The sequence below is a fragment of the Pagrus major genome, chromosome 24 (genome assembly GCF_040436345.1).
Source record: "Pagrus major chromosome 24, Pma_NU_1.0".
In the NCBI taxonomy this organism is placed as follows: domain Eukaryota; kingdom Metazoa; phylum Chordata; class Actinopteri; order Spariformes; family Sparidae; genus Pagrus; species Pagrus major.
The window spans coordinates 15566103-15593876 of NC_133238.1; the positions used below are offsets into that span (position 1 = coordinate 15566103).

General features: G+C 42.8%; 3 protein-coding genes across 3 annotated transcripts; 1 reads left to right on the plus strand and 2 right to left on the minus strand.

The window, feature by feature from the left end:
- Positions 1–1005: 1005 nt before the first annotated feature.
- ephx2 (epoxide hydrolase 2, cytoplasmic) lies at positions 1006–10904 on the plus strand. The gene is made up of 24 exons (XM_073462644.1): positions 1006–1225; positions 2206–2284; positions 2386–2548; positions 3202–3392; positions 3469–3591; positions 3861–3932; positions 4097–4192; positions 5144–5222; positions 6507–6541; positions 6630–6656; positions 6744–6829; positions 6907–7018; positions 7697–7771; positions 7897–7939; positions 8050–8268; positions 8309–8428; positions 8509–8785; positions 8826–9088; positions 9121–9408; positions 9629–9728; positions 9869–9988; positions 10321–10390; positions 10540–10620; positions 10704–10904. The coding sequence occupies exons 1-24, from the start codon at positions 1122–1124 to the stop codon at positions 10848–10850; spliced, it is 2970 nt and encodes a 989-aa protein (XP_073318745.1). The 5' UTR covers positions 1006–1121; the 3' UTR covers positions 10851–10904.
- A 1385-nt stretch (positions 10905–12289) lies between these two features.
- Positions 12290–17148, minus strand: plaat1l (phospholipase A and acyltransferase 1-like). The gene is made up of 5 exons (XM_073462645.1): positions 16300–17148; positions 14161–14290; positions 13696–13784; positions 13454–13618; positions 12290–12952 (listed from the first exon to the last, which is right to left on the minus strand). Exons 1-5 carry the CDS (start codon positions 16306–16308, stop codon positions 12887–12889), a joined length of 459 nt encoding a protein of 152 aa, XP_073318746.1. The 5' UTR covers positions 16309–17148; the 3' UTR covers positions 12290–12886.
- Positions 17149–17528: 380 nt separating this feature from the next.
- Positions 17529–26360, minus strand: LOC140992298 (zinc finger protein 513-like). Its single transcript, XM_073462602.1, has 7 exons — positions 26241–26360; positions 25761–25981; positions 24170–24292; positions 22721–22855; positions 21984–22481; positions 20466–20659; positions 17529–20165 (listed from the first exon to the last, which is right to left on the minus strand). Exons 2-7 carry the CDS (start codon positions 25798–25800, stop codon positions 19551–19553), a joined length of 1605 nt encoding a protein of 534 aa, XP_073318703.1. The 5' UTR covers positions 25801–25981; positions 26241–26360; the 3' UTR covers positions 17529–19550.
- Positions 26361–27774: the final 1414 nt, after the last annotated feature.

Below are 27774 nucleotides of genomic sequence, written 5' to 3' on the forward strand. Positions count from 1 at the left end.
GTCATTGGTTGAGGTGGTTGATGGACGGGCAGCAACAGGAAGTGACAGTCTGAGCTAAGCTTGTGTAGCTTGAAAATAACAAATCCCGACAGAGAAAAAAGACCTGAAGAGTTTGTGCAACTAGTGTGTAGCAGGTGTCTGAGACTTTCTACTAGTGAGTCCGTGTCAAGATACTCGTGCTACCTGCTTCTGTGGGCAGCTAAAGATATTTCTACTCGAAATGTGTTGTACAGCTTCACATCAGGCCTGCAACCTGGTTTCTATATTTTATGTTATTATGTGCCGGCTCAGGTGTGTAGTGAATGAGTGTGGGCCCACTGAGCTCAATGTGCATGTGGATTAAGTGGTTTGAATTTGGTTACATTGTGTGTTGCAATTGAAAGGAAATATTGCCATGACATCTGAAGTTGTTGAAAATTTGAAGAGTAAATAAGAAGTTCACTTATTTTAAAAACGGATTTCAGTCTGGTGATTCATTATTATTTTGTTAAAAGAGGCCCAAGACAATATAAAGAGTGCATTAGCACAGGAGAAATTTAAATACATTATCTTGTTATTCAGTATTAGTTGATAAGTTAAGTGATTTAAAGAACTCAGGGCCCTTCCCTGAATAAATGAGGGATTTACTGGGCTACACATTGATAAAAAAAATTATGGTCCCATTGTTCATACTTACGAGATAAAAAGTCAAGATTACTAAAAAGTCAATATTATTAAATAAAGCCAGAAAAATGAGATTAAAAGTCGAAATGTTGAGATTAAAAGCCATGATTATGTTAAAAAGTCAAAAACATTTCAAGAGTAAAGTTGTAACTTCAGGCTTTGTGTCACTGATGAACAGCGGTCTCTCCCAGCGTCACACTGAATGTGAAGTTGCTCTTCAGGTTTCACTTCTGGCACCACAGTTTTCACAGTTTGTCTCTCTCTCTGTCTCTCTGGGTCAAGTGTGAGCCTGCAGGGACAGTGGGAGGAGCTTCTGTCAGTCTGTGCACAGGTCAACGTTTCCTGCATGACAGTCTGCAGCAGCACAGAGACAGGACTGTGTTGGACCACAGAGACAGGACTGTGTTGGACCACAGAGACAGAAACATCACAGCTTCTCTCACTCACACTCAGAGGAGATGGATCAGAAGAAAGCCGTCTTGTTCAACTTGTGGGGAGTTGCCGTCTCTTCCAGACCTCATGCTGTTTTCCACAAGTTGGAGGAGTTGCATAACCTGCCGGGGTAAGAGACTGTTACACCACCTCCGCTCTGTCAAACAATATTCTCTGTCCAGATCAAATGAGAGGCATTATTCCTCTGAAATACTCTCATGCATGTGTCATTGAACTGTATAAGACATGTGAAATCATCTGTACAGGCAGGAGGGTCATCTGAGTTTAATCAAACTAAGTAGGTCAGGTTCATGTTTTGTTCAGTGTTTCTGGGAAGCAGTGAAAACGTGATTTGACTTGCAAAAGAGTTCAGATGAACACTGAGATACACTGAGTTTCAGCACTACACTGTTATATTCCTCGTTACTACGCGCAGTGTAAGAATGCAAAAGATTATCACGTTGAAGGAGGAATGATGATTGTTTCTGTGTTACAGGGATCAGAGTTCAGTTCGCTGTTTGAACACAGTCTGCCTGCAGTCTTCAGAAAGTCTTCAGAAAGTCAGAATTATCGATTAAAAAGTCAAAATTATGATAAAAAAGTCAAGATTATGATAAAAAAGTCAAAATTATGAGAAACAAAGTCAAAAATATGAGATAAACATCGAAATAATAAGATACAAATTCATAATTATGAGATAAAACGTCAAAATTATTAGATAAAGTAAAACATATGAGATAAAAGTCGAAATAATAAGATAAAAATTCAGAATCATGAGTTAAAACATCATAATTATGAGATAAAAAGTTAAAATTGTGAGAAAAAGAGTCAAAATAATGAAATAAAAAGTCAAAAATATGATATAAAACGTCACAATAATGAAATAAAAGTAATAATTATGAGATACAAAGACCTCTTGGCACAGCTGCAGGACCTTCATCACCAACCGACACTGATGATGTGAATGAAAGCTGCAGTAGATAAAAGCATCTGCTGAATGTGAATGTGATGTAATATACTCAGTGTCCACACACTTTTGGCCACATTCTTGTGTTGTTTTGACAGTGAGAGCGTTTTTAATCTGGTTCTTTGTCTCTTGGTGGTTTTCAGTGGTTTCCTGTCCAGTGTGGCGTCCCAGAAGGACGGCGCCATGAGCCGGGCGGAGCGAGGCGAGACCACGCTCTCTCAGGTGGGCGAGCTACAAACGGTTGTTTCACTCGGCTGCTGTCTTCTGGTACTGATGATGAAACCGATGATGATGATGATGATGATGAAACTGTGTGTGTGCAGATGATCCCAGCGTTCGAGGCCGAGTGTGTGAAGGAGGCCCAGGTCAAGGCCGTGACTCTGCCGCCTGATTGGTCCGTGGGACTCCTGCTGGAGGAGCTCAGAGAGGCGATGATGGACGTCCGACCAGCCGTGCTGAAGACAGCCGCCAGCCTGCGACGCAGTGGTCTGTTTAAAATTAAAGTAGAAAACTGAACCTGTTGCCAGTAGGTGGCGCTCTGACTGTAATTTAAAATTGGCAAGTAGATGTCGTCAGGCGGGGACTCTTATCAAACAGTTACAGCAACGTCCTGTTTCATCTCAACAAAAACTTAAGATGTGAACAACTTTCACTCTCAGAGGTCTGAAGTTGATCGGCTTAAATCAGCAGTTTGTTGAAGCAGCGCGCCGGACAATGGCGCAATAGGAGCTAAAATTGGCCACTAAATTCAAAATGGCTGACTTCCTGTTTGGTTAAGCTCACGGCACCAAGAGACTTTTTTTTACGTGTTGAGATGTTACCTGTGCCTGCCGGATTTTAAACGTCTAGGTGAAATGTAGCATGAGGGCTGCTTCGTTGAATTTTCATAGGGGGCGCCATTGAGCCGTTTTACTATTTGTACAACACCCATAAAATATATACATTTTCAGCGCTTTTGATGCATTTGAGCTTTTTTAACCTCTAAAAAATGTGACTGAATTTGAAAAATATGCATCATGAATAGTAATCTTTAAAACATCAGTGCTCAGGTCCTGACATGGCTCATAATCCCACAATATATGGCGATTAAAGCCTGAACGCACCAGCTGAAGTCTGAGCTGGAGTTCTCCTCCCATCAGGGTTACTGACGGCCGTGCTGGCCAATCACTGGCTGGATGACAGTCCGGCTGCAGATGGTCCAGCCCGCCTTCTCTCTCTGCTGGGCGGCCATTTTGACCTGGTCCTCCAGTCCTGTCGCTCAGGTCACAGGGTCCCCGAGGCGTCCATGTTCAGCTGTGCTCTGCAGCAGCTGGGAGTGACGTCACAGCAGGTAGACGACAGGGTCACGTACATATCACTGTACAGGCTGGAAACACAGGTAGAAACACCTGTCCGTCTCGTTTCAGGCTCTGTGGTTGGATGCAGATGAGGACGGTGTGAAGGCAGCAGAGGCCGCGGGGATGAAGGCCATCCTGGTGGACAATCTGGACGACGCGCTGAACAAACTGGCAAACTTTACAGGAGTTCAGGTTCAGACCAGAACGATTTGATCTCATGTCGACTTTTCATTTTTATAATTTTGTCATTTTTGTATCATAATTTTGACCTTTACGGGCTTCCATACAAAAGGCCATCCTGCTCTACTGACATGAAGCTGTTGAGCAAGACGATCTTCTTCATGAACTGGACTTGAGCCTCTGACTCCAGATGTTCTGATGCAGAAGCTCACACATGTTAATATGTGTGTGTGTGTGTGTGTGTGTGTGTGTGTGTGTGTGTGTGTGTGTGTGTGTTTCAGGCTGTTGGAGCAGAGAGTCCTCCACCCTCCTGCAGATCTGATGAAGTGTCTCATGGATACGTCACCATCAGGGTAATCTGTCACCTGCATCAGTCAGTGCAGGATTCTCCACCTGTGGTCTCTTCAGGACTTTATGGAAACAAGACGCAGATGACATCTTGTTTTCTCGTCACGTTAATGATATTTTCTGTGTGTGTGTGTGTGTGTGTGTGTGTGTGTGTGTGTGTGTGTGTCAGCCCGGTGTGACGACTCATTATGTTGAAATGGGCTCAGGTCCACCAGTTCTGCTGTGTCACGGCTTCCCTGAGAGCTGGTTCTCCTGGAGGTACCAGGTAACAAACTTTTTTATCTTGTAATGAGTTTTCATCTGTAATTTTCAAGTTTTTATCTCAAAATTTCAAACTTTTGTCGTAATTAATCTCAAATATTTGACATTGTTTCAACTTTTCATCTCATAACTTCTCATAATTAACTGTCCATCTCAAAATTTTCACCCTTCATGTAAAGTTTTCAGGTTTTTATCACAAAATTTTGACTTATATTTCATAATTTTCACATTTCATGTCATAATTTATCAGAATTTTCTACTTAATTTAATACTTTCTTCAATTTGAATTGATATCATTTGAATTTTCACGTATTCATCTCATAATTTCGACATTTGACTTCATAATTTTGACTTTTTTTCATCAGGTATGTTCATATGTCAAACTTCTTCTTCACTTCCTGTTGTTGCACAAGTCTGCGAACATTTATCAAAACAACAAAGAAGAGTAGAACTGTTTAGTTCAACAGGGATTCAGTAGCCTACATGTATATGTATTAATACTAAAAGCCAGAGATGAAGGAAGTATTCAGATCCTTTACTGCAGTAAAAATACTCATACCACTCTGTAGAAATACTCTGTGACAAGTCAAAGTCCTGCATTGGAAATTTGACTTGTACACATGTACTCTGTGTACAGAAGTCTGCAGTTAAAGTATCTGATATTAAATGTACTTAAGTATCAAGTAGAAGTAAGTTGTGAATATTTGTACATACATATGTATTGTAAACTATCAGTCGACCTGATATTCAACATTTCTCTGATGATCAAAATCAGTTTTTAAATCTGATTTTAAAATGTGTCGCTTCGGCTCTGCTCAGCATGTAGCGTGCACTGAAGCTGTGAAATAAATGTAGTGGAGTCGACGTGTAAAGAAGCAGAAAATGGAAACACTTAAGTAAAGTATAAGTACCCCGAAATCGTACTTTGTACCTGATAAGAATCATGTGTTTGTAGATTCCAGCTGTGGCAGCAGCAGGATTCAGGGTGTTGGCTCTGGACATGAAGGGCTACGGAGAGTCCACAGCGCCCACAGGTGTGTGTGTGTGTGTGTGTGTGTGTGTGTGTGTGTGTGTGTGTGTGTGTGTGTGTGTCAAAGTTCAACACTTTATACTGTTTTGATAAAAAAAGATTGAAGGAGCCACATTATATCAGCTGTTTTTTGCCCAAACAGAAAAATATGTTTTATCACCAAACACACCATCAGCACACAAACCTTAATCCAGGAGCAAACATCTGGACGTTACATCGATCGTGACTCAAGTCAAACAGCTCAAACATCAAGACTGTGCCAACAGAAAGTAAACGAGAGCAGAAAAGTCACTTCCTCACTCAGACAAACGGTTGGTGCTGCTGTAGGAGAGCGTGTCTCTGCTGCAGGTGGTGAAAAGACTCACACCTGAACTCTCATCAGGCCACGCCCCCTCCTGATGAACGACATGAGCGAGAGTGGGCTCAGTACTGACCCACATTCTGGTCCCAGTACTGACCCACATTCTGGTCCCGTTCAAAGACAACAACAGGGTGATCATGGAAATATGGAGTCAACATGGAGACCAAAGTGTTAGCGTAGTTATTGTATCACCATAAACTAAAAATAACAATCTTTCAACTTTTTATCTCATCATTTTGATTTTTTTAAATCTATTATCTTTTTTTAGTTACATGATATGTGGTGATATGCAACACGGTGCCCAACAGGTTACATTAAAACATTGCCAAACTTATATTAAACTGTCAAATATTACACAAAACAGCTGGTTAACAGTTATCAAGTTATCAATATAATTATTAATATACAGCAGAGATTACAAATTACTTCACAACTTCACAAGTCAAGTGCAACAAGGTCGTTTCTTCAGGAAACACTGATGTAAAATAAAAGCAAATACATTAACACGTTGAGATCAAATTCACAAAAACTTAACAGAATCAAAAAAATGAAAAATATATTAAAAATATTCAACTTATTGAAAAGGTGCATTTCTAACTCACACATCAGAAATCATTCGTGCAAATCTTTTTTATTGGTTCATAAAATGTGAACATCACTCAGCTACAGATCTCCTGACGGTCTCACATCTTAAATCTATTTGTTCAGATATTATTCGGAGCTGTTCACACAACATGCTCTCACACATTGAGACACGATGACACACGAACACAGCACTGTTGACTGAATGAATGAATGAATGAATGAATGTGCAGTGTGAGATTGTTTTATTGTGAAAGGATGTCTGAAGTTAGTATGTACGCAGGTCTGTGTCGCCCTCTGCTGGATACTCAGTATGTTTACTTGTCTTTAACTCGTGTCTGACAGATGTGGAGGAATATTCTCAGGAGCAGCTTTGTGAGGTACATTTTATTAAACACACATCGGCTGTTCAGGACGATTCTGCTCCATCTCCTTGAAAAAAATAAACAGTTTTCTCTTTATTTCCAGGATTTAATCACATTTATGGACAGAATGGTGAGCTACACACACTTCCCTCAGCCACACACTCTTTAATGAAGTTACATGAGCAGATACAGGAGGTTGTCTCATTCTCTTGTCCAGTCCATCCCTCAGGTCACCCTCATCGGTCACGACTGGGGCGGCGTTCTGGTTTGGACCATGGCTCAGTTTTACCCCGAGAGAGTCAGGTGAACACACACAGACTCAGCGACGCCTTAGATACTTCAAACTGTACTACAATGTGTGTTTGTGTTTTGTTATGAAGGGCGGTGGCGTCTCTGAACACTCCTCTGTTCCCCGCCGACCCGTCTGTTCCTCCTGAAAAGAAACTGAAGGATAATCCCTTATTTGACTACCAGGTCTACTTCCAGACACCTGTAAGTCTGCCTGCAGCATGCTAACATGCTAACATGCTAACACAAGGTGATACAACACAGAAAAGTCCAGTCAGTCCAATGGGAACCTCTCGCAGCAAAATACCTGCAAACCTCAGTGTGCCTGTGAAAGAAGGAGATAATCCAGGTCCACAGAGCCGCTCTGAGACTGTAGAAGGAGAAATAAAACAACAGTCCCACATTAAATGAAGAGGAGTATCTGCTTCGTCACAAATAAAAGAAAGTAAAAAGGCGAGTTTATTTAGAGAAATCCAGACACAAGACAATTCAACGTGTTTACAGAGACAGAGAAATGTATTCAAACTAAGACGTCAGGAAAATGTTAACATTGTGTTTTAAAGTATAGAAGAAGATTAGAGCCACTGAGTTCTGACTTATCTCACAGATTCAAAGACTCTTTATTGTATTTAAATAAAAATCAGCTGCCCTAAAACTCTTCTGAATGAACGACGATAAAAAGCAAAAGTAAAAATTAATTAATTAATTAACAGTAACAGATCTTTTGATCACTGAAACACTGAAGTTCAGGATACACAGACACACACCATTACAGCTCACTAACAACACGTCCTGTCGACAGCACAGACAGATTTATTTGTTTCTCTGTGCATCACAATAACCATCACAACACACACTGCTCCTGTGTGTGTGCTGCTGCAGGGCGTGGCCGAGGCCGAGCTGGAGAAGGACCTGGAGAGGACGTTCAAGATTTTCTTTTTCAACAGTGCTGAAGCAGTGAGGACACACACACACACACACACACACACACACACACACACACACTGTAACACACCTGTACAGGCAGGAGAATCACCTTCATGACATAATGATAATGATCATGTTTGTGTTTCTTCTCTCAGGTGAAGCGTCCTGCAATCAGCACCGCAGGGGTCTGTGCTCGAGGTAACAGTTACAGTCCTGACTGTGTTACAGGAGGTCTGTCTGTGTTACAGGAGGTCTGTCTGTGTTACAGGAGGTCTGTTTGTGTTACAGGAGGTCTGTTTGTGTTACAGGTGGTCTGTTTGTGTTACAGGTGGTCTGTTTGTGTTACAGGAGGTCTGTTTGTGTTACAGGAGGTCTGTTTGTGTTACAGGAGGTCTGTGTTACAGGAGGTCTGTCTGTGTTACAGGAGGTCTGTTTGTGTTACAGGAGGTCTGTCTGTGTTACAGGTGGTCTGTCTGTGTTACAGGAGGTCTGTTTGTGTTACAGGAGGTCTGTCTGTGTTACAGGAGGTCTGTCTGTGTTACATGTGGTCTGTCTGTGTTACAGGAGGTCTGTTTGTGTTACAGGTGGTCTGTCTGTGTTACAGGAGGTCTGTTTGTGTTACAGGAGGTCTGTTTGTGTTACAGGAGGTCTGTCTGTGTTACAGGTGGTCTGTCTGTGTTACAGGAGGTCTGTTTGTGTTACAGGAGGTCTGTCTGTGTTACAGGAGGTCTGTCTGTGTTACATGTGGTCTGTCTGTGTTACAGGAGGTCTGTCTGTGTTACAGGAGGTCTGTTTGTGTTACAGGTGGTCTGACTGTGTTACAGGAGGTCTGACTGTGTTACAGGAGGTCTGTCTGTGTTACAGGAGGTCTGTCTGTGTTACAGGAGGTCTGTCTGTGTTACAGGTGGTCTGTTTGTGTTACAGGAGGTCTGTTTGTGTTACAGGAGGTCTGTCTGTGTTACAGGAGGTCTGTCTGTGTTACATGTGGTCTGTCTGTGTTACAGGAGGTCTGTCTGTGTTACAGGAGGTCTGTTTGTGTTACAGGTGGTCTGACTGTGTTACAGGAGGTCTGACTGTGTTACAGGAGGTCTGTCTGTGTTACAGGAGGTCTGTCTGTGTTACAGGAGGTCTGTCTGTGTTACAGGTGGTCTGTTTGTGTTACAGGAGGTCTGACTGTGTTACAGGAGGTCTGTCTGTGTTACAGGAGGTCTGTCTGTGTTACAGGAGGTCTGTCTGTGTTACAGGTGGTCTGTTTGTGTTACAGGAGGTCTGTCTGTGTTACAGGTGGTCTGTCTGTGTTACAGGAGGTCTGTGTTACAGGAGGTCTGTTTGTGTTACAGGTGGTCTGTCTGTGTTACAGGAGGTCTGTGTTACAGGAGGTCTGTGTTACAGGAGGTCTGTTTGTGTTACAGGTGGTCTGTCTGTGTTACAGGAGGTCTGTTTGTGTTACAGGAGGTCTGTCTGTGTTACAGGTGGTCTGTCTGTGTTACAGGAGGTCTGTGTTACAGGAGGTCTGTTTGTGTTACAGGTGGTCTGTCTGTGTTACAGGAGGTCTGTCTGTGTTACATGTGGTCTGTCTGTGTTACAGGAGGTCTGTGTTACAGGAGGTCTGTTTGTGTTACATGTGGTCTGTTTGTGTTACAGGAGGTCTGTCTGTGTTACAGGTGGTCTGTTTGTGTTACAGGAGGTCTGTTTGTGTTACATGTGGTCTGTTTGTGTTACAGGAGGTCTGTTTGTGTTACATGTGGTCTGTTTGTGTTACAGGAGGTCTGTCTGTGTTACAGGAGGTCTGTTTGTGTTACAGGGGGTCTGTTTGTGTTACAGGCGGTCTGTTTGTGTTACAGGTGGTCTGACTGTGTTACAGGCGGTCTGTTTGTGTTACAGGAGGTCTGTTTGTGTTACAGGTGGTCTGTTTGTGTTACAGGAGGTCTGTTTGTGTTACAGGTGGTCTGACTGTGTTACAGGAGGTCTGTCTGTGTTACAGGTGGTCTGTTTGTGTTACAGGAGGCCTGTTTGTGTTACAGGTGGTCTGACTGTGTTACAGGAGGTCTGTTTGTGTTACAGGTGGTCTGTTTGTGTTACAGGCGGTCTGTCTGTGTTACAGGAGGCCTGTTTGTGTTACAGGAGGTCTGTCTGTGTTACAGGTGGTCTGTTTGTGGGTCTGCCGGATGAGATTCCTCGCAGCTCCATGCTGACGGAGGCCGACCTGCAGTACTACGTCAGCCAGTACAAAGAGCGAGGCTTCAGGTGAGTATATTTACTCACGTACTGAACTTCAGCACCATTTTGAGTTACTTGTACTTGAGTATTTCCATTTCCTCCTACTGTATACTTTTACTCCACTACATTTATTAGTTACTTTACAGATTACATGCTGCATCAGAGCCGAAGCAGCACATTTTATTCTGAGAGTCCAAACTTCTTTTATAGTGGTCTTAATCCTCTTCCTGTATTAGACAGTGGGGTTGGGACAGAGTATTTATATGCCAACATATCATATGGCCTCCGCACCGTTACGATTATTGATATATTGATAACCCTCCAGTAGGTCAGTCATCGTCTCATGTTTCATGTCACAGGGGGCCGTTGAACTGGTACCGTAACGGGGATGTGAACTGGAGGTGGATGTGTTCTCGTCCCACTGCAAAGGTTTGTTACAGAAAACCTCATGAGAGAAGAAACAGAAACAAAAGTTATAGAAAAAACTTCACATCCTGGAAAAACCTGGAATTCATTAAAACAGGGTTTCCATTGTGTGTGTGTGTGTGTGTGTGTGTGTGTGTGTGTGTGTGTGTTAGCTGCTGATGCCTGCACTGATGGTGACGGCAGGTAAAGACCAGGTGCTGCTGCCAGCCTTCTCCAAAGGAATGGAGGACATGGTGAGAAAGCCAGCAGCAGCGTGATCGACTGATCAATACAGGTGATTGGAAACGAATCTGATGTGACTGTTTATTGATCGCAGATCCCGAAACTGAGCAGAGGACACATTGAGGAGTGTGGACACTGGACTCAGATGGACAGACCAGAGGAGACAAACAAGATCCTGATATCATGGCTGAAAGACACTCACAAGAAGGAGGGAGGAGTTAGTGTGTCCCCCAAACTGTGAGGAAGGAAGGAAGGAAGGAAGGAAGGAGGGGAGGGAGGGAGGGAAGGAAGGAAGGAAGGAAGGAAGGAAGGAAGGAAGGAAGGAAGGAAGGAAGGAAGGAAGGAAGGGAGGAAGGAGGGGAGGGAGGGAAGGAAGGAAGGAAGGAAGGAAGGAAGGAAGGAAGGAAGGAAGGAAGGAAGGAAGGAAGGAAGGGAGGAGAGAAGGAAGGAAGGAGAGGAATGAAGGAAGGAAGGAAGGAAGGAAGGAAGGAAGGAAGGAAGGAAGGAAGGAAGGAGAGAAGGAAGGAAGGAGAGGAATGAATGAAGGAAGGAAGGAAGGAAGGAAGGAAGGAGGGGAGGGAGGGAAGGAAGGAAGGAAGGAAGGAAGGAAGGAAGGAAGGAAGGAAGGAAGGAAGGAAGGAAGGGAGGAGAGAAGGAAGGAAGGAGAGGAATGAAGGAAGGAAGGAAGGAAGGAAGGAGAGAAGGAAGGAAGGAGAGGAATGAATGAAGGAAGGAAGGAAGGAAGGAAGGAAGGAAGGAAGGAAGGAAGGAAGGAAGGAAGGAAGGAAGGAGTTAGTGTGTCCCCCAAACTGTGAGGGAGCGAGGGAAGGAGGAAGGATGTGTAGTGTAACCATATAACCAATCAAGTAAGTAGTTAGTGGTTAATGACAACTGGTAACAGGTACTGAGATATTAAAAAATCTAATCAAAATGTGAATGAATCATAAATGAACGATTAAAACATGTACTGCTCTGCACTAGTTGAAGTTGAACATGCACCTGTTGCTTGAACTGATGATTAAACTACTGAATTGTGTTAACTTGGAGTGAAATATAACCACAAATGTAAGAGTGAAATCATGTGACCAAATATACCACACTTGTATTATTATTTTTAAAAGAGATGCAGTCAGTAGGGCAGTAGAACATATCATGGAGGAGACTTAGAGTTAGAAAAACAGTCTCACAGCCGCAGCACAGTGGAGGCGAGGCTGCAAAGTGGCAGCACTGCAGATAAGACGTGCAGGGGAAGTCCAAGATACCAGCTGCAAAGGGACTTCAAAGTGTGTCCCCGGTGTCGAGGTTGTCTTGGCATGGGTGGGCAGTCAGCAAAATTTGATACATAAACAAAAGAGATCTCAGATGTCTGTGAGATCTCATGTTTTAATCGTTGACAATCAAACATTACTGCACTCAGCTTTGGAGGACTCCTGGAGGTTATTTCATTTTTATTGGTGACTTTTAAAACTCTGAAAAACCTTTTTGAACAAACAAAGAATAAGAAATCGAGACACGACAGATGAAGGAAGGATTGAATGAAGGAAGGAAGGAAAGGAAGTAAGGAGGGATAACTGATGAAACGTCCTGGTGAAGTTGAGCAGAATTAAAAAGTTCATCTTGTGAACTGAAACAAAGACTTGATTATTTTTATGTCGTCAGACCAAAGACTCACTCACTGTACGTTTCAAATAACTTTATTTATAAAGTGAAGATTTGACAAAGATCTCTGACAATGAACTGCTGGTTTATTTAAGTTAAAGCAACCAAACAAATAATGAAACGATCACAAAAGCCAAACAGCGAGATGATAAAATGATAAACAAAAATGTTTTAAAATTAAACATGAAAACTGGAATAAATGAAACTGGTTTAGCTGGTAGCTTTTATTTTTTAACTAAAAACATTTTGATAAAAGACGCAGTAAACATGCAAAAAGAACAATATAAAATATAATCCCTAAATTATGACCTTTTTTTGGTAAAATTACTGAATTATTGAATAGTCGTTAGTCGACGTTATTGTTTAAATCCCCCTGATTTAAATTATTAGCAAAAGTGCTCACAACCTGCAAACTTGTATTAAATTTTTTGCAGTACATGAAATTTGACATTAACAAACAATAATATAATATAAAATGTGTTCGTGTCAAATCTGTTAGTCCAAACATAAAATACAACATTTTTATGCAAACATTATTTTGTGATATAACGAGAGTGGACCAGGAGGAACGACGTCGCCCTCCAGTGCCTGAGATGAGAACTGAACATTAAGCAGTTTTCACAGTTTTTTCTCATCAAACAGCTTCTTCCAGGCCGGCATGATGTGCGCATAAATCCTCTCTATCTGTAACACACAGATTGTTGTCATTACATTATTAAATATGTGAGAATTCTTGTCATTTATATGTAAACTGAAGAGAAGTGGACCGAGGATAGATCCAGGTGGGACTCCTGTGAATCAAAATTGTTTAAAAAGTTCTCGTTTGATTTGCTGTTGCTCATGTTTTATGTCGTAATGTTTATTTCTGACTGTTCTTTGCTGGCCGACCCTCAAACCAATCAAAAATGTGAAAAGTGTTTTCGTAGCCCGCAAAACATTTCTGGAGCTTCACAGTAAAACAGAGTTGCAGCATTCTGCTAAACAACTGAAGTAGCTGGAGACTTGATTTAAAACGGGAAAACAACCAAAAAAACCCCTCAAAAACTCAGCTTAAGGTTAACAGGTTAAATTAGCTGTTAGCACTTCCTGTTTGCTGTGTACTCATGGATGTACAGACTACTATCACTGGATTACTGTGATACTGAAAATGAGTTGATATCAATGAAACATCGTCTGTCGACTGACCTGTTCAGATTTCTTGACTCCGTATCTGAAGAGCGTCGCCTGGTGCTCGCTGTTATGAAACAGGATGTCGAACGTCACCTCGCGGCCCATCATGTCGTCGATCGACGGCTTCACCACGTTGTGGAAGTCTCTGGCTGGGAGCGCCTCGTCAAACATGTTGCTGACCTGCGACACGTCATCACTTTGTCATCATTGTTTATCGCGACAATAATTCCTGATTTGATCATATTTCTCTGAGTTACCTTGTACTTTTTCCCGAGCATCTCCAGTGGATCCAGTTTGACCTCTGACCTCAGAGCTCGACCATACAGCGGCAGCTTGGTGTCTGAATCTGACAAACAAACAAAAATTCAGTTTGATAATGGAGGCTGCTGGAAAAGTCTTGGATTTGTAAAATCCTCAAAAGCCAAATAACACAAACGATCAAGTTGTTTGTGTTATTTATTTTCTTTAAAATGCGTAAAATAATGTAGTAAGAATATTTCATGATAGAAATAAAAACATAAACACATAAAATCTGTTGATAAAATGCAGAATAAATACAATTTCCTCTTTTTAATCATCTTTTTAATCTTTCTCACATTATCTCTGATGAAAATGTAAATAAACATGAAAACTGATGTTAACCTCGTCTCCATCTCCTGACCGGAGACATTATAATTAAATATGTAAATAACAGAAAACACGACTAAAGATAAAACACTGACCTCGGCAGGTCAGGTGAGCAACGTAGGGAACGCCGTCCCTCTCTCCGTAGTAGATGGCGAAATGAGAGAAGTATTTGTTCCTGGGATACTCCACGATGTCCCCCGGGAACAACTTGGGGTGGGAATTTTTCTGCAGAGACACCAAGAGATCATCAAGTCACGAGGCAGGAAGTGAGCTCGACAGCCTCCATGTGCAGTTGAAGGTGGTGTTTTAAATTTAACCACAAGAAAAACCTGAAGTCATCTGAGCAGGAAGCCACAACATGAGAAGCATTTGTATAAACATCACGTCAGCTATAAAACATTCACTTGTATTTCTATTATTTTTAAAGTTGATATCTGCTTTAATTTCTTTTTTATTGCTGCAAAAACTGGAAACACAAAACTAACAATTAAAAAGAAGACCTGTGGCAGGACACCGAGGGGCCTCCCGGGTCATGTCAGGGATTTTCTTTTTTACTTTTATTTAAGTTCATGAGATGAAGAAGATCCCACAAAGACGTTATGAATGTTTGAAGTTTGGTCTTCTGAGCTAAATTTCTGCACTTTATTGATTCTCTGTGCTTCTTCTGAACCTCAACGATCACTTTTTCACTGGATTGGGTTGAAATCTGTGCTGAACATCCAGGAGACCCTGAGGAAACTTGGCAACATGTTTTCATTTAAATAGTTGTTGCTGAATGTTTACAGTCATTAAATTAATAACAGGAAGCCTTTTTTTTTTTTACCGGAACAAAGAATCTCTCATTTTAAAAAATTCATATTTCCACTTGTCAATCTGAGACGCGCCAAGTTGCTTTACCATCACCAGTCTCGAATAGTATACAAAGAGATACCGTCACGACTCCGACCTGGAAAAACTCATTCACGACTCCCTCCTGACAGGAATCAACCAAAAGTCTCCAACTCACCCAGAATGCAGCAGCTCTTCACTGGCTTGCATGAACGTTTTTTTAGGCTTTAAACCTAAAATATGTAACTTCTGCCACGTGGGGGCTCTCTAACAAAACAAAAGCAATGCTGAGCTTCCTTCTGGAGGAACAAACAGCTGGACTCACATCAGATTCTGCTCTGATCCAACGGGAGGAGAGCTCAGATTACACTTTTTAATTTCTGGGATTAAAAAGTGGATTTATCTTCAGTCCTGTTTATCAACCTGACTGCAGCAGTGATCCAGAGGCGAACGTAACGTTACAGAGAGGAGAGGAGGAAGGAAGAGAGAACCAGAGTCTCTGCTGAGTGCTGAGTTTAGTCAGAGTCAACCCGAGCTTCACACACTTGAGTTAAACATTTTGGTTCTTTACCGTTTATCTTTTATTTTTATGTGTAGTCAGTCATGTTGTTTCTTATCAGTTATCATTTCTTTGTTCGTTGATTTCTCTTCCCCAGAGGTTGTAGCGACAAGCAACCACATGAAACGCACCATTACCTTGAGTAAACACGTTGATGTTATTGTTGGTAATATTTGTGATAATGTAAGAATACAACACAACAAAACATATAAAAGAGGTCGAGTTGTTTTTTAGACATTTTGATGCAGAATTCCTAGATATTATATCTGAAATGAAAACAAAATTTGAGATGAAGTAGAGGGCGTAAAAGCTGTTAATGTCTGTTTTTAGTGAAATCTAATTTATTTTATGAGACACCAAAGACTTGGACCACGTTTTATGAAAATCTGTGTATGTCAGACAAGTTTTTGAAGAAAAATTGCCACAATGTTGGTGCACTTCAGACAGAAGGTGTCATTTCAAAGACTTAAGAAGTCACTGTTACTTTTAATTGTTTTGTAGCAGTTAATTCTAGTTTCCAAGCATTAAAATCAACAAGTTAATTAATGGAATTTGGTAGCAATACTTCACATCTTCTTTCCTGAAGTGTTCAGTGTCTCTCTGATTAATTTAAGAGCTAAAAAGACGAGGCAAGAGTCCGATTCCTCACGTCGGCAACCCTGAAAGTTGTTTTGATTGATGGTTTATGTTCAGATGGTTACACTGAAAACGCTCATTTAAGGTGGATACTAAACATCTGGACTTCTAAAAGTAAAAACTATTTTTTCTGTGCGTCCATCAGCGACAAAAGTGAAGATAAACATTGAAATAAAAGATGAAATGATGCGAAAGCGTCCATCGTACTCACCAGGCCCATGGGTTTAGGTCTTTACGGTTGCTTTCTTCAGTCGCTTGTGAAATTAAATCCACAACACACACAGGAACCCCATCTGCTTTACATACCGCCCGGACTGATATGATATTTTCAAGTGCATCAGTCTGTCACAGTCACACAAGACTGAGCTCGACCCCCCCTCCCCCTCTCCATCGCCCTTCATCACACTTGCACACCATCAAAACTCGTGTGTTTGTGTTTTTGTGTGTTGTTGTGCGTCTGAGCTTCACTTCAGGTGTTTTTTGTGGGTCGGGGAGATTTTTTAGGGACATTTCAGCAGTTTTTTGAGCCTCACGTCTCCCTCGGTGACCTCCTCTGGGTGTGTGAAGCAGGTGTTTCCTAAACACAGCGTAAAAGAGGAAGTGGATTCAATTCAGCTTCGATCTGACTTGTTTTATTCAGAGACGTGAAGGCGCAGAGAACAACAAACCTGGCAACCTCACCGTGACCACGACACACATTTACACACTTCTTTATAGAATAAAATAAGTATTGTGGTGTCGGTGGTCGTCTTTGAAGAAATACTTTCGACCGGGAGAGGCTAGCTGTTTCCCCCTGCTTCCAGTCTTTATGCTAAGCTAAGCTAACAACATCCTATCGCATTAGAAATGTTATGGAAAAAAAAAACTTCCTCTAATTCACAAAACAGTTTGTGAGCTTGAATCAGAGTTAATGTTCAAAATGTTTGATGGAAACAGATTTGCAGAATAAACTCACAACATTCAGCTCACATGACTGATCAGCTGTTTCCTGTCTGCATTATCATCATTACATTTCTTCGTCGTCTCCTGACAGCAGGCGACATGGTCGACGCTAGCTGACAACTCGCCCTATTCAAAGTAATCCTGAAGACCTCTCTCCATTTTGTCTCCTGGTTTGTTTACCTCCACATCCACGCGTCATTCGCTCAAAACCGTTTTGCGAATGAACGAGTGACACCTTCGCTGCTATAACTTGATCCGAGGGGAAACACTGACGGTTCAGTGGCAGACAATTAAGACATTTTCTGATATTTAATGTGCAAACATGCAGATGAAGCTGTCTAATTAAATACTTTATTAATATATTGTATTTTCCTAAATGTCCAAAACACAAGTCTGAAGTAAAATAAACACATAAATAAGTCTTTTGAACGTTTTCACCTCTTCAGATCGACTCGTGTCATTTAGGAAAGAACACAAATAAGCAGATTTATAGAAATGTTGAATTTTACTGACTTTAATGTGACAAATCCCTCCAGCCAGTTCAAACATTCACATATTCCATCATATTTCTAGCACAGCCTGAGAAATTCACAGTTCTGACATTTAGATCTTCTGTCACTGAGGCGCAGCCGCTCTCCAACGCTGGATTCACTGCTACTTGATTTGAGAGCTTATTAAAACACACAAGTTAGAATAATAATGCCTGAAAAACTGTGCTTCACATCACCGACAGAGCTTCTCGTTAAATCTGACCCGACGTCTCACACTTTACTGAAGAACGACTAAAACAAGCTGAAAGAAAGAGCATGTGTCTCAGTGTTCGGTGGAAAATGTCATGATTTAATAAAATTAGAGTTCTTCCATGACTCAATTCTTTCTGCTTCTTCCCTGATTTGTTGACGTCTGAGAGGTAAAGGCCGACTTTCACAACATCTGGCCTTAAACAAGAGAAACAAGCTATAACATAAAATCTCCTGGTCTGTCTTTGAATTTCAGGATACGGATCTAAAAGATTCTCAGCAAGAGCGACAAAAAAGGCATGAAATCTGATCTCTACTGTCGAGCAGGGCTCCTGTGCATTTCCAACTCAAAACCTCCTTTAAGAATGTCACGATTTAAGGACACTGAACGTGTTTTGCGTCACTTTGAACAACATGTCCAGTCATTATGTTGATTTAAATCATTTTCTTTTAATGCTCAGTTTTCTGTCACAGTACAGCTACACAGCTGCTCAGCTTCGTAGGAAAACGACGTCCACACCAAGAACGATAACTGACATCAATTAGAAATAGACGTTTTTGAACATCGCTCCAACTGATGTGGACAGCGGAGGTCTCAACCAATCGAACTTTACAAGAACATCAGTTAGATTGATTTCAGGGACATTTTTCAACAAAATAAAGCTGCAGGAGAGCTTATAATATGCAAATTACGCATAACAAACATTATTGTCGATTTTTTAAGTCTGTTTTGTCTTTACTGACGTCCTACTCAGTCCTACTGACTCATACCAAAATATGAATATACATTTTCCTGACCTGCTGACACAGCTGGAGCGCACAGCGAGTGCTTGGCGCTGTTCTATAAAATGCATCAGTAAACACCCGCTTGTGAACTCTGAAGCATTTACGTGTGTTAAAAACGGTTAGCAGTTGCTAACAAGTGTCTAAATGAGACTACAGAGGTCGTCGCGGACATTAAACGTCATCACAGTGAACACGGAGACTCATCTACTCACTCGTCCGTCTTTAGGTGCAAATATTCAGACTCAAACCTGTAAACTGATCAGTTTATAGTAAAATGTGTACAGTACAGTGGAGTCACAAGCTTAGTGGCCTGTTAACATTAGCTAGAGATTTAATCTAGTGGTGTTGATCTGTGAAGATCATCTTACTGAACAAAACGTGCAAGTTTCATAAACTTGTGTATATTTTCTGTGAAAATCCAAAATCCAATTCAAAAATCCTGTCGGCTTCTCGTCGAGGGAACCAGTGTGATGCTACAAAAATACCTCAGAGATCAGAGACGTGAGACTGAAGCTGCACAGGAACCCCGCTGAAAAACTGCACGAGTCCGGGTTCAAATCCCCGCCCAGAACTTTAAAGCTTGTGAGATGATGATGATCTGTCCTGCTGTTAAAGGAAAAAAAAAAACCCATCCACAGTTACAAAATATAGATCATCTGTAGAGAAAAAATAAACATTTCAAATTCATCAGGTTCAGATCGGCTTCATGACACACACAGTTAGAAAAGTCACATTCTGACTGAGATCAGCATCTGAGGCTGTCGACTGCATTTACTAAAGACAAGTGTGTGTGAAGCAGGCAGAGACACACACACACACACACACACACACACACACATTAATGCCCCGTGATAAAGTCAGTGCAGCGTTACAGTCGTTCAGTCTGTCAAAGGCACCTGAGTCGAGCTCCAACCTGAGCCGGAGGTTCACCAGTGTATACAACACTCACACTCACACTCACACACACACACACACACACACACACACACAGTATCTAGCTGTGCTCCTGGCCCTGATCCTGGCTCTCCTGAGTGTCTCGGCCCCAGCTCAGGCCGTTGATGGGGGCGTGTTTGTCCCAGCTGTCCGTGTTGTGTCCGTGTTTCCTCTGGTGGCGTTTGTAGTTGTCCCAGTGACCCGTGGTGTAGTCGCACTCGGCGCAAGCGTACGGCTTCTCGCCCGTGTGCCGCAGCATGTGCCTCTTCAGGTTCATGCTCTGGTTGCAGGAGTAGCCGCACACGCCGCAGTGGAACGGCTTGGCGCCCGAGTGGATGCGCTCGTGCCGCCGAAGGTTGGCGAGGTTTCCGCAGGCGTAGCTGCAGGAGGGGCACTGGTAAGGCTTCTCGCCCGTGTGCACGCGCAGGTGGCGCTTGAGGTTGTCGAGGTGCGAGGAGGTGTAGGGGCAGTGAGGGCAGCGGTGAGGTTTCTCCTCGGAGTGGGTGTGGGCGTGGCGGGCCAGGTGGTTGGGGTAGTGGGACAGGAAGGGGCAGTGAGGGCAGTGGTACAGCTTGGTGCCACGTTGGCCTCGCCGGGATCCACGAGACACGGTCGGGCTGCAGGGAGGCCCGGATCCATCTTTAGACAGCAGGTCCAACGAGCAGCGACGACACACCTGAAACTCAGACAGAGCGGACGTCAGAGGAGGGAGTCTGCTGACGGACCAAACAAACACACACGGACTGTAGCTGTTGTTGTTCTCCACGTGTGTGAAGAGCGAGTCAACACCTAGTTTATGTAATTATATAAATATTTGTATCATTTTATTTTACTCACTTTAATCTTTCTCATATTTAGCTTCTGTTGCTGAATGTTTTAAAGCTTTAATCTGTTTTCAAATCATTTTTATCACTCACTCAATAATCAACAAAAAAACCACAGATTCAGAACAGAACCAGAGCTCAGGGAGACACACCTGTCCTCCGTCTCCCTCCCCATCCCCCTCGGCCTTCTCCCCTTCCAGGTCGGCCTCCTCCAGGGTGAGGCCGCACACCCGGCAGCACAGGGGGAAGAGGAGGACGGGCAGCGGGGCGGAGGGAGACCCGAGGCCTCCTAACGTCTGGAGGTAACCCGAGTCCTGGGACACTCGTAGGGTCAGGTCTGACATGACTGCAGGAGGAAGACACAACATTTAAAATGTGTTTTCTTCAAATTAAATCGGGTTTTTCTTCTGACTCAGAAAATATCCGATCTGATCTTTCAAACTCTACTTTGCATTTTCTTTCTTTTAACCCTGAAAAGCGTTAGAAAACCCCACTAAGAATAGTCCTCGAAGTGACACGCTGCAGGTTTTTACTGATAATAAGAAACTTATCTCAAACTTCCTCTTTTTACTTATAAACTTTAAATCTAAAAAACTCCCTGCTGGTTCTGTTTTCTTCAGTTTGACTTCCTTACTGACTGACACTTTGTTTGTAAATCAGTTTGAGTCTCGATTCACTCAGTTATTCTCGATAATTAAGATGTAAATTGTCAGGATTTGATTTAAAAATGCAGGTGGATTGACTGGAGGTTCGTGTCAGATCTGTAAGCACTCAACCAGAGAGAACGTCTCTTCCTCATTTTCAACTTCATGGTTCCTCTTTTCTGCTCAGTGCTTCCAAAAATAACCTTTTCCCCTGTGGGCTACAAAAAGGAATTAATAAACCCCCCATGAATCAAGCGTATTTACTTTCCCGCTCAGATATTTTTACTTATTTCATGGATCTTTTAGTCGAACGCTCTTTTGCTTTTGACCACATCTTAGTTCCCCGCTCTTCATGCAAATACAGAATAAACATGTTTCTTACACAAAGAAAGACAGAACTTAATGTAGAGTGTTTGCTGAAGTTATAAGAATCGTCGCATTTAAATCATTTCTATAAATGCAAATGTGAGAAGTTTACAGAATTCCTTCATATCCTCAGAAATCAATGTACATCGTCACTTTGTTTACCAGCTGCTCATGTTCACTCTGATTATTTAATTCTTGTGTATTTCAACAGCAGAAGACAACAAACAAATACGGTGACGGGATCGTTTCATGTCGAATGTTTAAAGATGACAAAACGGAGACCAAACACCAGTTTATGTTGAGGAAAATCAAGCACTTTTCCAGGACCTAAATCATATTCCAAACCTTGAAAACATTAAGGTTAAAATAAAGCCTTTTCCAGACTTTAGAGACACTTGCGAACTGAATATTTTTGGGTTTTGGACTGTTGGTGGAACTAAGATGATGCCTGAATCCACAGAATCAAGACTCAAATTAATTAGTAGTTGCAGCCTTGATTGATTTGAGGAAACTGATGCAAACATCGAGGAGCCGACTGTGTTCATGAAGACACTGGAGAAACTCTGATCTCATTTTAAACTTCACCTCTTCTGTAAAACAACATGTCTTTACTTCAGTGCTCTCATGTGGCGATGAATAAATCTTGTGTGATTTTTTTACCTTCTTCACTTTCAGCGTTCTTTTTCCGCCTCCCTCGTCTTTTCTCCTTCTCCCTCCTCTGCGGCCTCTCCTGCGTGTGCATGCGCTGGTGTCGCCGCAGGTTTCCGAGGGAGCTGCAGGCGTAGCTGCACTGGTGGCAGCGGTACGGCTTCTCCCCGGTGTGGGTGCGGGCGTGGCGCTGCAGGTTGACGAGCTGGGCCGAGGCGTAGGGGCAGACGGGGCAGCGGTACGGCTTCTGGCCGTCGTGGGTCCTCATGTGACGCTTCAGGTGGTTGGAGTAGCGCGAGGTGAAGGCGCACAGCGAGCAGGAGTACAGTTTGGGAGGGAGGTCGCCGGCTCCGTCCGCCTGACTTCTAGGCTTCGTGTCGGAGTCGCTGCCGATGGATCTGTCTGCAAGGTTTGACCCGTTCAGCTGAGAGGAGTCGATGGAGGCTTCGTGCTGGAAGCCGTCCTCACAGGTCTGACAATAAAGCTCCGCCCCCAGGTCGAGGCCCACACCTGTGACAGAGGAAATCACAAACCTCAGCGTCATTAATCCGTCACACCAGTGATCCACTTTAAAGCTCAGTGGAGATCACAAAACGATCAACAAAACATGTCGGGACGTCAGTTTGAGATTTTGTACAACTCACTAAAATTTTCAGATTTGGAAAAGTGCTGTCATAAAATGTTCCTAACACAAAATAAATAAAGTATGTTTTCTAAAGCAAACCCAAGTGAAATGATGCAGCAGTTACCCAGATCGAACCCCGCCCCCAGAGGCGCGTCTCCCAGGAGTTGACCACATCCTCTACAGGAGAGGAAGGCGGGGAAGGTGGAGTCTGTCGGTGCCGACGGGTCGTCCTCGACGCTCAGAGAGAAGACCGTCATACCTGCAGAAGAACGGAAGGAGAAGGTCATTACACATCGCTGCTCTTCTACTCATCTACACTTTCACTGCGTGTGTGCCTGTTTTCATCTTATTAGTAATACATGGAGATTGTTGGTGGCGTTTCCTCTTTTTAACCTAAAATAAACGTGACTATCTGAACATGTTTCATGTCTGAATGGGTCATTTTAATGGGAGTTTTTTGACGTCAGCCTTCTGAAAAAAGCGGCTTCATTAACCTCATCTTGTGGATGTTTTTCAGTACAAGCAAAAACAGATTTTTAAACCTCTGCTCGACTGAATTTCATCATAATGATATTATATGATCATAATCTTCCAAAGTGACGTCTTATTTTGTCCAAACAATAGTCCAAAACTCAAAGTCTCTTCATTTACTGTCAAATCACAAAGAAAAGCAGCAAATCCTCACATTTAAGAAGCTGGAAACAGAAAATGTTGATGTCAACAACCAACTATCTTTGTGGTGCGTTCAGGAACAGCTGGGACAAATCCTACTGACTCTACCTTTAACTTTAATAGTCTTTGAATTATATTATATTAATATGACGTGAGCTTCAGTAGCTTTGACCACAAATGTCCTTCAGAGGGAGACTTTCTACTCTGATACTCTGAGTACATGTCAGAGCCTGTACTCGATTACTTTTACTGGAGGAAAGAAGCTGTATTTTTACTTTTGCCAGAGTCTGTTTTTATACAAGTATCTGAACTTCTCCTGGAGAAGAGTTTTATCTTTTAACATCATTACACAATGCTTTCATTGTGAAAGACTGACTCGTCCATCACCTGACACAATGCTGTAGAGCTGTGAGAGAGACAGAGACAGAGAGAGAGAGACAGAGAGAGAGAGACAGAGAGAGAGAGAGAGAGAGAGACAGACAGACAGACAGAGAGACACAGAGAGAGAGAGACAGACAGACAGAGAGAGAGACAGAGAGAGAGAGACAGAGAGAGACAGAGAGAGACAGAGACAGAGAGAGAGACAGACAGAGAGAGAGTGAGAGACAGAGACACAGAGAGAGAGAGACAGACAGAGAGACAGAGAGAGACAGAGAGACAGACAGAGAGACAGAGAGACAGAGAGAGACAGAGACAGAGAGAGAGACAGACAGAGAGAGAGACAGAGAGACAGAGAGAGAGAGACAGAAAGAGAGAGAGACAGAGACAGAGAGAGAGAGACAGAGAGAGAGACAGAGAGAGAGAGACAGACAGAGACAGAGACAGAGAGAGAGAGACAGACAGAGACAGAGAGACAGAGAGACAGAGACAGACAGACAGAGACAGACAGACAGTTACTAACCGGCCTCTCTCTCCAGCCCCATGATCTCAGAGTCTCCAAACTGCAGCTCTCCGCTCAGCAGGAAGTCGCTCTCCAGGACGAGGCAGCCCGGCTCACACACCACCGCCCCATCCTCCGACTCCACTGGACACACAAACAGTTACTGTGATTAAATGTAAAAAAACTAATCAAATACTCGTCTAAACATCAGAAAAACATGGCGGGCAGCTGCTTTACACAACAGTTTTTACTTTCCTTGAAAAGTAGAGGGAGGTATTTGTCTTTCTAGTGTAACGTGCGTCTGTAGACACAGTTGATAATCAAGATCTGTGCCGAGGAAAAGTAAAAGGAGAAGATGGACGTGAGTGAAGGAGGCGGAGAGGAAGCGAGAGAGTGAAGCGAGCAGAAGACAAGCGAAGGAAACCAGTGAGGATGAGATAAGTGCAGAGGAGGAAGAAGAGTCGAAGGCTGAGTCAGGAAAAGGAAGAGGAGTGAAAGAAGAGAAACACAACGAGAGAACGTGACACTTTCATGACCCTCAATGGCTGTTTGTGACGGTTAATGCAACACAGCAGCAGCGAACACACCGATATCCACTCGTGCTTCATTGAAAGCTCTTTACCAGCACAAAGATGGAGAATTGGTGATATTTAAGGATGAAAACCGCCTCCCACTCTCTGTTATTATGTCATATTTTGACTTTTGTAACATCCCTGGCGCTCAGCTGTCAGCGACTGTAAAATCAGGGCTCAAATCCTGCAGTGTGAACTTATCTCATCTATGAGCCGTGTACAGGTGTGAAAATGTGCTGGGATTAATGTTCCTTCTCTCCGTTCTTTCACACACATTTTGTTATTTTTTTTGCTATTAAAAGCTGAGTGCGTTTTGAAGAAAGACCGTCTGAAACTGAGCACCGCTCTCCTCACGATGATTCACCACGTCTGTGATGAAACACTTTGAACTGAGAGGTTGAAGAAGCTGCTTCCTGGTTTTTTTTCCTCCTTACAGTGCGAATGTCTTTGAATCTTACGGTCACGTGTCACATTGCGACTTACAGAAGCCACCTCGTGTTTGTTTGAGCCGTAGTCAAGACTCTTTCCTTTTTACTGACGTCTCTTGTTTTGGCCTTCAGACGCCTGGTTGGACAGAAGCTCTCCAGGACACTTCAGAAAAACCGGTGAGAGTCAGCGAAGTTCACAAAACGAGATGAGACGAGATGTCCAAACGCAGGGAATGAGAGAAGAGGTCAAACAGGAAGCGAGGGGGGGAAAGACGGGAAGAAGAGGAGGGAGCGTGGGGAGGTCAGCTACGGGTCGACGAAGAGGAAGTGGAGACAGGAAGCAGAGAGGAGGAAGAGAGGAAGTGAACACTCAGGATGAGATAACAAACATGTCCCCGGCCTCTTCCTCTCTCACAGACAATGAGGAAGAGGCCGAGCCTGATGAAGACAATTTGTTAGAGCAGCTTTAAACCTAAAACAGGTAAATTACAGTGTTTTACATGAACAATGACACACAGAGAAGCATTTCCTTGAGCTGGGCTGCTGATGACAGGTCTGTGAAGAGCAGCAGCAGCAGCTCCTGAACATCTGGAACAAGGCAGCTAAACTCACGTTTCACCGGCTGCGGGTTGGATTGTTTCCTCCGCGGCATCTTCGCCCCTCGTCCCCGCGGATCCTGCTCTGTTTGCGGGGCGACACCGCACACACAGCGGGCTCGAGTCCGTCCGACCGTCCGTCAGCCAGCCAGGCAGCCAGCTAACTGCATGTCATCATCATCACCTCCTTCCTCTTCCTCTTCCTCCGACGGACAGCGGCGGCGTCATCACGAGCAGCTGATCAACACAGTTTGATTAGTTAAATTAAACCGGCTTTAAACAAACCACACACGTATTCACAGGTTAAAACTGCCACTTTAAAGTTAGCTAACACCGCGCGACTCGTTCTTTGTTATTGTTCCGCAGTAAATAGACGGAGCCATCTTGTTAGCCACCTAGCTAGCTGCCCAACTTCAGCGTGACAAATTAATCCGTTTAAACTACGAACTGGGGATAAAACCCGCGTCCGTGCGCGTCCCGGCGCTGATGAACCTACCTGCGACAAATCCACAAATATAAAGCCGTCGACAAAACGTCGCTGACTGTTTGAGAACCAGTCTTTTGTTGCTGAACGCACAACACCGCTGCTCAGGTTCGCCGGGTCCGGGCTCCGCGTGACGTCACTGACAGGCGCAGAGGGTTGTGGGGATTGTAGTCCTTTGTTTGTCTTTTACTGTTTTTATCTTTTACTCGAGGTTTGTTTCACTTTTTAAATGAATCTTTTTCCAGTTCATAATTTTGATTGAAGAGAACTGTAAATAAAATTAAAAAAAACAAAACAAAAACAAAAAGATTTGTAGTCCTTATACGTGTTTACAGTTTACATAATGTCCTGTAGGCTACATAAAATTCTGATTTAGGAGAGATTTAAATAAAATGTTTTTTTTGCAGTAAAATTGTATAATCTCGTTTGTATTTTTTCTTCTCGTTATTTATTTAGATATACACATATACTGTATATAACATAATAGGCATCCATACGTTTTTTACTACCGTCCATGCTGACCGTGTAGACCTCAGCCGACTGTTTATTCATAAATTACATCTAATTATTATGGGCTTCCATATTATAATGGTCCAGAATATCTTTACTTTTACTCAAGTATGACTTTTGGGTACTTTTTACTAAAAAAAACAACAAAAAACATAAAAATATAATCCTGTGTCTATGCAGAGGTACCTGAGAAAAAACTTACATGAAACAAAAATCTGTGAGGCTCCTTTAATATCATGAAATTCAATAATAAATATACACAAATGGTGATTATCAGCCTGTGAAGTTACATTAACTAGAAAATATATCAGTCAACAAAAATGCCACATCATTGTGTTTATTTTCTAGATGATACTTTATATTGATACTCATCACAATGTATGGTGTCCCACAAGGCTCTATCCTGGTTCCACTACTTTTCTGTATATGTTACCATGTTAATATGATCTGCAAGCTACTCAAATTTCTATTTTGTGCCAAATCACAAGTTCATCATGGACTCAAACTCGTCAATCCTCAGCCTGGTGTTTCCTCTTCGGATCTTCCTGTAGGACACACTTTTGTACTTGGATGCATCCTTGTTCTTGTCGTCCGCTGCCTCCTCCTTGCCGTTCATCTTGTGTGAGTTTTCACCTCCCTCCTCTTTGCCGCCGTTGTCCTCCTTCGCTTCGCTGGTTGAGTTCTGGGTCGGACCGGGCTCGTCGCTTCCTGGTCCGGCCCTTAACGGCGACTGAGCAGCTGCATCCATCAACGTCGCTTTCTCCTCTGACCTGCAACCTGAGGCTTGTAGATCTGGAGGTGGAAATACCAAGTGTGACTTTTTTGTTTCATTAAAATGTTTTCTAAAGGTTATTGGCTCTGTAGAGTTTTTTCTTTCATCATTTGCTTCTGATTATTGAGCGAGTGTCATCTTTGTGGAATTTTAATTAGATTTTAATGAATGAATTAACTCCACTGTGGGTAATTGTGTTCCAGCCAATCATCGCTGCAGTTACGTAAGCTCCTCTCTGCACTGCAAACAACTTTCAGAAGGACA